The 9,352-nt window shown below is 32.6% G+C and overlaps 1 protein-coding gene across 1 annotated transcript; it reads right to left on the reverse strand.

Annotated features, from left to right (window-relative positions):
• Positions 1–168: 168 nt before the first annotated feature.
• LOC125855215 (low affinity sulfate transporter 3-like) lies at positions 169–8,235 on the reverse strand. The gene is made up of 12 exons (XM_049534908.1): positions 7,697–8,235; positions 7,574–7,622; positions 7,280–7,487; positions 7,015–7,186; positions 6,845–6,913; positions 5,814–6,044; positions 5,129–5,255; positions 3,318–3,604; positions 2,234–2,427; positions 1,063–1,154; positions 876–952; positions 169–611 (listed from the first exon to the last, which is right to left on the reverse strand). Exons 1-12 carry the CDS (start codon positions 8,114–8,116, stop codon positions 468–470), a joined length of 2,070 nt encoding a protein of 689 aa, XP_049390865.1. The 5' UTR covers positions 8,117–8,235; the 3' UTR covers positions 169–467.
• Between the last annotated feature and the right edge of the window lie 1,117 nt (positions 8,236–9,352).

Genomic DNA, 9,352 nt, shown 5'->3' on the forward strand with positions numbered 1-9,352 from the left:
TAGTTAGGGAGTGTACTTGATTTAATTTTTTATGATAGATGATTTCAAGGAGTTTTGCCCATGTTGAATAGCCTATTGATCAACATCAGAGTTCAAAATAGCATTCAGATATATGGTTTTTGATCTTATATATATGCTCTGTCACTGTGAAAGTATAGCAATATGTTCAACAAAAGTTCACACTGAGCAGTATTCAAAGCATATATAACAGATTGAAACTTCAAACATACACATATATTATAACATGATATCATAATGTTCAATCCAAGCTAAGATTGAACGCCACAACTTAATTCGTTCTTACATGACAGGGAGCAATAATACTATTAGCTCCTTTTTATTATTGTCCTCTTGAATATATACACACAAAAGGAGAATCAAAGATTGATCGATTCACCATTGAGAACATTAACTTCAAAAAGACGAATATTGTGGTGTTCTAACATTGGCAGATCAAACAACAAGTTTCAAATAGGAAGCATGTTCTTACTAGTCAAACATGCCTCAATGGCTTCACCAATGGTCAAAAAGACCCTCCCTTCAATTTTCTTCAAAAAATTGGCTAGCCTTAATTTGTGTATCACATGCCACCTTGGGTTAGCTAGTGCCAACTGCAAAACAAACATAAACATTAATTGATTCATGTTGTGTATATTCAACAACGTCATTTGTTAAGATATTTTTTGGTTGCTACAACGAAATGTTATTATAGATATAACATGTCAAATTGGTTTCAAAGAAAACTTGACGCTGTTATTGAGAAATGTTGTTATAGAGGGTGAATTTTATAGAGAGGTCTGACCACACATACTTATTATTGTTCATTTTTTCTTTTTCAAGAATTAGACATATAATTGAAGAGGATTACTAGTCACCTGCATTCCATTTGATTCTAGGTCATTTTGCAGGTCCTCAAGAGCAGCTATGCTAGATGTGTCAATATTGAGCAAATCTACATCCATTAACATTTTAGTCAAGAAGCTTTTTCAAGAACTATATATAGACAATAACTTATGCCATCATAAATTACACCAAACAAGCTTTAACTTGGACAATACTTACTTGACATGTCAAGAATAACTAGTTGCACTCTATCTTGATTAGCACTATCCATGACACCCTCATCTTGTTCTTCCAGTGCTAAGTTTAATATCCTGGATAATAAACAACAAATTAAAGGCATTAGGATCACACTACTACAAAAGAGATATTTAGTGGTAATATTTTTTTTTTTAGTGGCAATATTTATTTCCGCAAAAGCATTTAGCAGTATTTGAGTTAATGTCATTACATTCAAAGTCGTTAAAGCCTTCAACTACACACACACACATATATATATATATAAAGTGTTGGTTATAAATACTCATAATTATTATTACCACTAAATATAATATAACGATAATTATATTGTTGCCGCTAAATCCTTTATTTGTTAGAGTCAATAGATATAAGAGAAAAAAGACAAACAGAATAATATACTCATAACATAATTAACTTGTTCGATTGCATAGAATGGGAGTAAGGGTGTCAAATTTTAATAGGCATAATACATAAATATGTCGTTTAAATTTGCTTCAAGTGATATCTATGTTCTCCAACTTTGAAGGTGCACAAGTAGACACTTTAACTTGTGGCGTAATACATGTAGGACGTCACGTAGGACACAAAAGTGTAATGTACGTATGACAAATTTGCATATCTATTTGTTCAATTTTATACAAGTTTAAGTGTCTACTTGAGCACACCCAAATTTAAAGAACATAAATGTCAATTATAGCCAAGTTATCGAACATATTTATATAGTGTCAATTTTAATACATGAAAATGTAACTCACCCAACCTACTCAAATGTTTGATTATAGACCAAGTTAGTCCATTTTTAAAGTTGGCCAATTTGGGCAACCTATATTGCTCAAATAATACAATTAAAGTTAATATATCAAAATATTGTAAATAATTTTTTGGGGTTTGCTTAGAATATAATAACAACACTATAAATAAAAGATAATGCTTTTGTTAGTTTGATTTGGTAATTAAAGAAATTTATTTTATTAAAAAATGATTTGAGTAGGGGTTATAACCCATTGTTAAGCCCCAATTGATCTATCCATCTTGACTAGTTTTAAGCATATTATATATGACTCTATCTATTTTAATTTGTAAAAATTTAATACAACCCGCTTATTTGACAGTCACTAAAAAGATATGGTTATTTATAATTTTGAGGGCATACCTTCCTCTAATAAAGTTGGCATTTGCAAAACAAAGCAAAGCAGATTTGACTCTAACAATAAGAGCCCCAGGAGTTGTTGTAGCTATGGGATATTGTTCCATATCTCCAAACAAATCACTTCCTGGAAGCCTTCCTAGTTTTTCTGTCCCAGGCTGGATTGAGTTCAAAATTATCTTTGCAAATGATATACCAACCTGAAATAAAATTTAACATGTAAAAACTAGGAAGATCGATCATATTTCAAAAGTTTAATCGCATAAATATTGTGACATATTTAATAGTTTCTTACTTTGTGATTATGATTTCTAGTTATTGATGCTTTAAAACTTATTGAGAGTGATATTCATGTTTGTCATCACAGATTTAAATATTATAGGATCAATTAAGATGGAAAATTAAAAAAAAAAACCATTTGTGGAGGTTTTAAAAGCTTGAAATTGACAAAAGAATTTTGTTATTAGTTGAATTTTTTTTACAAATTGATGATTGAGGATGGCATTATGAAGTTGTGGTTAAAATTTAAAGTTATTCGGCTCAGATTTGAGCTATCTGGTGGTGTTTTTGACCCATTTCGGATCGATTTCCATGGGTTGGATTTCGTAAGAGGCGAAACACAATTTTTATATATAAGTTTGTAAAATGTTTTACAAATATATAAGTGTGTATAAACACCTCTTATAGAGTATCATTATACATTTTTATACAAGATTGATACATTATTTACAGTTATGTATTAATCTATATATCTAGGGATTAGCTATGCATGATTTAATTATTGATGTATTGATTATTTCATCTTTTATCATGAATAAAATTATACACATATTTCCTCAAAATTATATTATACGAGTTTTTAAATTGTTAACCAAATACAATATTAGGTGTGTTTAGTTTTATACATAGCAAAAAACTGCCACCAAACATGATATTAGTTATGCATGTGATTCAATACACAAACAATATAGCTCCTAACCAGCTACCAAACCACCCCTAAATGTATAATATTGTATATCGGATATATAAATACTACTTTTTTCTAAACACAAATTAAACTTGTACAAAATTGAAGAAGAAAGTTACATACCGCAAGGAGAAGGCCAATCTCAACAGATACAAAAAGGACACCAAGAAAAGCAGCAGCACAAGCAAGAAAATCCATCTTATCAACTTTCCATATGTATTTAGCTTCACTTATGTTGATGAGTCCAGGCAAAGCAGATAGAATAATAGAAGCTAAAATGGCTACTGGAGTGAAGTACAATAGCCTAGTGCAAAATTCAAGTGATATAAGCACTGTTATAGCCATCACTATGTTGGACACTGCTGTTTCACAACCAGCACTGAAATTCACTGCTGTTCTTGAGAATGACCCTGCAATTGCATGCAGCATTTAGTACATTGTCAATCATGTAATATTTGGAAAAACTACATAATTAGACATACTTTACAACTATATATACAGTTATTATATATATTTTCAAAATATTATGTAGCTTTCCACTTATTAAGACTTCCCTACCATTTATTGAGGAAGATACACTTAAATACATGTATTTTTATTATCAGATATACTAAAATAGGGAGAGAGGCGAGGAAGATTCGTTATGTATCCTAGATACATGCGAATCGCATGACTAGATACACATTAGATACATGTATCTGTATGTATTTGGTGTGATTCACAAGTATCTGGGATACCAGATAAATAAGAGAGAGGCGAGGGAGATTGTATGTATCCCAAATACATGCGAATCCACTGAGATACAATGAATCTAGAACAAATTACACCTAATTTTGACCCCATGTATCCTGAGATACATGTTTCTGGACGCACCAAAATCTGATAAGATACATAATATTGCAAACTAGAGTGTATCTAAGAAATTAGCTTCTAAATTAGTGGGACTTATGTAAGTTCCCATAATATTTTTGACATTTTCAACTATACACTGAAAACAAAGAATAGAAAAGAAACAAAAGGTCCTACCCCAACTTGTTTCTACAAGATCATGACTATTTATGGTTAATTAACATTTATTATCACCTCCATTTATTATTTAATTTAGGTAACTAATGTAATTTGATATAAACATTGAGCGTGACTAAATTGTATCTCTTGTACTTTTTCGCTCTTGTATTGCATACATTCATTCACAATACAAAAATACAAGATAATACAAGATTGTAGGTTGATATAACCATTAGAGTGATACAATTGCTACAAGTATTTCCCTCCTATTTATTCATTCCCTGAATTGTATGTCTTGCTATGGAGTATCATACAATGAAATATAGAATACAAAGATAGGTGGGGAGGGGGGGGAGGGGTGAGCGATCGAGAGAGAGAGGGGGGAGGGGGGGGGGGGGGGGGGGGGGAGGGGGAGGGGGGGGGGGGGGGGGGGGGGGGGGGGGGGGGGGGGGGGGGGGGGGGGGGGGGGGGGGGGGGGGGGGGGGGGGGGGGGGAGAAGGACGAGAAAGGGAAAGAAGGTAGTGAGAAAGGCAAGAGGGAGAGGGATAGAAGGTAGTGAGAGAGGGACGAGAAAGGGAGAGAGGGAAGAGAGGGGTGAGCGAGATTGGGAGAGATGCTAGAAAAAGTGAAGTATAGATATAAAATGTAATTTAAAAAAAATATAACTATGATTATTAAATATATAATACATGTTTGCTATATCATTAAAATACTCCTATTATATTTTTCAATTTTACATTTAAATCATCTCGATTATGCATTTCATTGAAGTTGGGATGAGACAAACTTTGGTAAGTAACAAGTTGGAAGCAATTTAATAAGTAATAAAAGAAGTTAAAAAAATATGAAGGAAAATATAATTACTGAACAATTATAAACATTATTATTTGTAAATTATAATAATAATAAGTAAATAAAAGACTGACCAGTTGCAACATAACAAGAAGTTAATGATCCAGTAATGTTCATAACACCCATAGCCAGCATTTCCTTGTTTCCATCAAGACGGTATCCTTTCATAGTAGCGAAAGATCGTCCAACTGCAATAGCTTCCTGTACGTTCAACATAATTAAGAATCTTTTTTTTTTTTAAATTTAATAAACTACAATAACTAAGCTCAACCGTCACAATCACTAGTCATCGTTTACAATAACCACCTTATATTACCACAATAACTACCACCAATGATCACCACTATCATTTAGTATCACTATCGCCAGCTTTGTCTGTCATCATTTACCACCATCACTAACTATCACTATCATCTACCGCTATTATATTCTTAATTGTCACCACTATCAACCAGTTAGTACTATCAACACTAGAACACCACCATTAGTCAATACCATCTCAAATCGACACTCACAACCATCAACCACTAGTCATCACCACCATCAACAACCTTATAATTTTAGAAACGGAAAAGATTTTATCAATTAATATTAAATTAATTTAGTACTTTATTAAATTTTAAATAAATATGATTTTTTTTTGCACATTCTACTATTGAAAAAACAAACAATCTTTAGTAGACAACTCTTAATATTTAGATATATATTCAGATTTAAACATCTTAACCTTAATAAAACAACGCTTCAATCATAACGTACCGTGAGTGCGACAAGTGCAACAATTAGCCCAATTTTGGCAGCTTCAGCAGTATGTGGACAATTGAATTGTAATTCATGGAGTGAACTTGGGTTCAACCCTCCAGTGATGTGTTTCACTATCTTAACTCCATGTTTATCAGCTCTTGTCAAGAAAACAAGTAATGTTGACATTATTACAGACAGCAGTGGTGCCATTGCAGCTAACCAGAACAGTTTCTTGTACTTTCTTGCCTGAAAATATCAACATGGTGTTCAAAAAACGATAAATGTTTTTAAGTATAGACCAAATCACATGGTAGATAATATTTTATGCTCAGAAGCGAAGCCAGAATTTAATTTTGTGGTCATTTGAGTCGTAGACAAAGTTGTTCGAGGATTATAGTCCTGAATTCCTGATTATAATTTCAGGACTAATAATATCAAGTTGAGTGGGATAAGTTGGGATATCCAGAATTGAGGTTGAGATTAAATTTATACCTACACATTTGGTTGAATGTATAAATTCATCTCAGACTAAATTTATACTTTCAACCAAACAAAGTATAATTTTAATCTCAAACTTAATCTTGAAATTTCCACCTTATCGTGTGTATCAAACGACCCATTAAAGTTTATGGGTTCTGCCTTCTAAATTTGCCACATATATTCACAATATATAATGATTTTTAAATAAAAATACAAAATTTAAACAAAGATTAATGATTCATTCCAACTCGTAAGTAACTCTGTCCCTACTCCTATTCGAAACAACTAAATTATCACAACTTTTGATAGTATTTCTGCTTTTAGCATTTTTTTTCTACAACTTTTTAAGACTTACGCCAATACTATCACAACTTTTCATTTAATCCACTAAAGTTGACCTTCTTCATTCAGTCTGGGATGGATAAAGAGTGCAGATAAGATCAGAGTCGGATTTAGAATTTAAATTTTATGAGTTAACCTTTAAGATTTTTCTTGCTAAATTTATATTCCGCTTCAAAAATACGGTGAGTGAAACTACAGCTATAAAAAAGGATATAGTTACTTGCCAGATAGTACTTGGTAGAAAGGATGAAGATCAGAAATGAACTCCCAATTATAAAGCTATAAGGATTCAACTGCCAAAAAAAAAAAAAAACATAACATTAAAATTAGCTGATCTTATATATATCTAATATACGTAATTGAGAAAGAGAAAAAAGGAACAAATTGAATTTACAGTATGCATTGATTTGCAAATAGAAGTCAAGACAGAGATAATATCTGTCTTGTTTGTAAAATTTGAAATCCCAAGCAGTGATTTGAGCTGTTGTAGTCCAATCACACAAGCAGCACCAGCCATAAAACCAACAATAGCAGCATGTGACAGAAAATCAACCAGAAATCCCAACCTGTAATTAACCAGTGAGAATTTTTATCAAGCTATTCAAAAGATCAGGTAAACTCACGAAGAAATCAAGGAGGTAAACATCTACTTATATTACCTAAGTAGTCCAAAAACAGCTTGAAAAGCACCCGCGAAGAAGGTAACAGTAAGCACGAGTTTTCGATATGCAATAGGATTAGTGGTAGGATCTTCAAGTTTCGGAATCATTGAGGACAAGAGTAGTGAAACAACAGCAACTGGTCCAATTGCTATATCTCTTGAACTCCCCATCATAGCGTAAATAAGTGGCGGAATAACACTTGTGTCTGATGAGGAATTAATTGTTAGTAATATTATGTTTTAGTCGTCTAATTTCATAACACCATTTAGCTAGTATAAAAGAATCACTTACATAGGCCATATTGAGGATCAAGTTTTGCAAGAGTCGCGTAGCCAATGCTCTACATGAATAACGAAAAGATCAATATTGAAACAGGACAGATGTTATTAGTGGAAATTTAGTTAATTAAGTTACCTGAGGGATGCAAAGGCTTGCAAGAGTTAAACCAGCCAAGATGTCCCTTTTGAATTTTGTGACATTATATTCTTTACACCAAGAAAGTGGTGGAAATATAACGTTGAGAATCGAAACGAGTGTAGGAACAGGATGCTTTCCAAGGCATTGAATCTTGTTTTCAAGAGGAAAGAGTAGTGTTTTCTTCAATGAAGTTTTCAGATTAGATAACAGTCCTGGTGGTTCGGGCACATTAAGTACCCAATCGCGCCTTCTCTGAGAAGCCACGGGTGTTTGAAGTGTTTGGGAGAACACAGAAAGTTGTACTTTCTCACTCTCAGCAAAAGATTGAAGTGTTTGGGAGAACTCTTTTGTGTTTGATGGATCAGTATTTGGTGTAAACTGTGAAGACTCTGTCTCACCTTCTCTTGTTACCGCCATCTTCTTCGTTTCTCTTTAGAGGAATGATTTCAAGATGAAGTTAATAGCTTGCTAAGGCTTCAAAGTGAATTGAAAACCTTTGACACAGCTGAAGTTTTTCAAACCATACCTTCCAACTATTTAAAAGGCTTCATTAACTTGGAAAAATATTAATTTTCTGACTAAAATTTATTCTAAAGAAAGTGAATATTATCTCAAAAGAAAACATATTTTTCTTTTACTTTATCATCCTTTTTAGGGCTAGTAAAGGGATTTGACTTGCGCGCAAGAGAAATGAGTTGTAAGGTAAATTGCCCCAACAAATGAGTCAAATATTCTCAAGTCCCTCGTACATATAATTTTAAGACATAATATATAAATATGCCTTTTAACTTGACTTCAACTGACATTTATGCCCTCCAACTTTGGGTGTGCACAAGTATACACTTAAACTTATATAAAATTAAATAAGTAGACACACATGTCCTATGTGGCATAATACACGTAGGACGCCACGTAGGACACAAGATTGTCACGTAGGACGCCATGTAGGATGAATGTATCTATTTGTTCAATTTTTATACAAGTTTAAGTGTCTGTTTGTCACACCCAAAGTTAAAAGTCATAATTGTCACTTGTTAGCTGAAGTCAAGTTAAGAGTCATGTTTATATATTATGCCTAATTTTAACTAGTTATTATATGTTTCACCTGCTTTTACTACAAATGGTCAGCACAGTTGTTACTTTATGTTATACTTGCTCCTAGTTTATATCAAAAGAACATGTGAAATTGCGAAGGATAATACCACCATTTGCTAAAGACATAATATATAAATATGCCCTTTAACTTGGCTTTGACTCACATTTATGTCCTTCAATTTTGGATATGCACAAGTAGACACTTAAACCTTATACAAAGTTGAATAAATAGACACATGCATCCTACATGACATCCTACATGTCAATTTGCATCATACATGGTGTCCTGCGTGTATTATGCCACATAAAACTTATGTCTACTTGTTTAACTTTATACAAATTTAAGTGTCTACTTGTGCACTCACAAAGTTGAAGAGCATAAATGTGAAATGAAGCCAAGTTAAAGGGCTCATTTATGTATTATACCTTTGCTAAATATCTTTAAGAACAATGTCTTAGACAAGCCTCAAAATTTCAAGTATTATTATGATTTTTCTACAAGTTTTCCCTTGATGTATTTTGTTAAAATGTCATCACCAACTTGATATCCAAAACTAG

Source organism: Solanum stenotomum, chromosome 2 (assembly GCF_019186545.1).
Source record: "Solanum stenotomum isolate F172 chromosome 2, ASM1918654v1, whole genome shotgun sequence".
Classification (NCBI taxonomy): domain Eukaryota; kingdom Viridiplantae; phylum Streptophyta; class Magnoliopsida; order Solanales; family Solanaceae; genus Solanum; species Solanum stenotomum.

What these genes read in the sequence shown, in the direction of transcription:
- LOC125855215 (XM_049534908.1), bottom strand. Translation starts at nt 8,116, where the DNA reads ATGGCGGTAACAAGAGAAGGTGAGACAGAGTCTTCACAGTTTACACCA. An exon ending in CAAGCCTTTGCATCCCTCAG is followed by an intron (nt 7,623 to 7,696) that starts GTAACTTAATTA and finishes TTATTCATGTAG; the next exon opens with AGCATTGGCTACGCGACTCT. An exon ending in GCTGTTTTTGGACTACTTAG is followed by an intron (nt 7,187 to 7,279) that starts GTAATATAAGTA and finishes GGTTAATTACAG; the next exon opens with GTTGGGATTTCTGGTTGATT.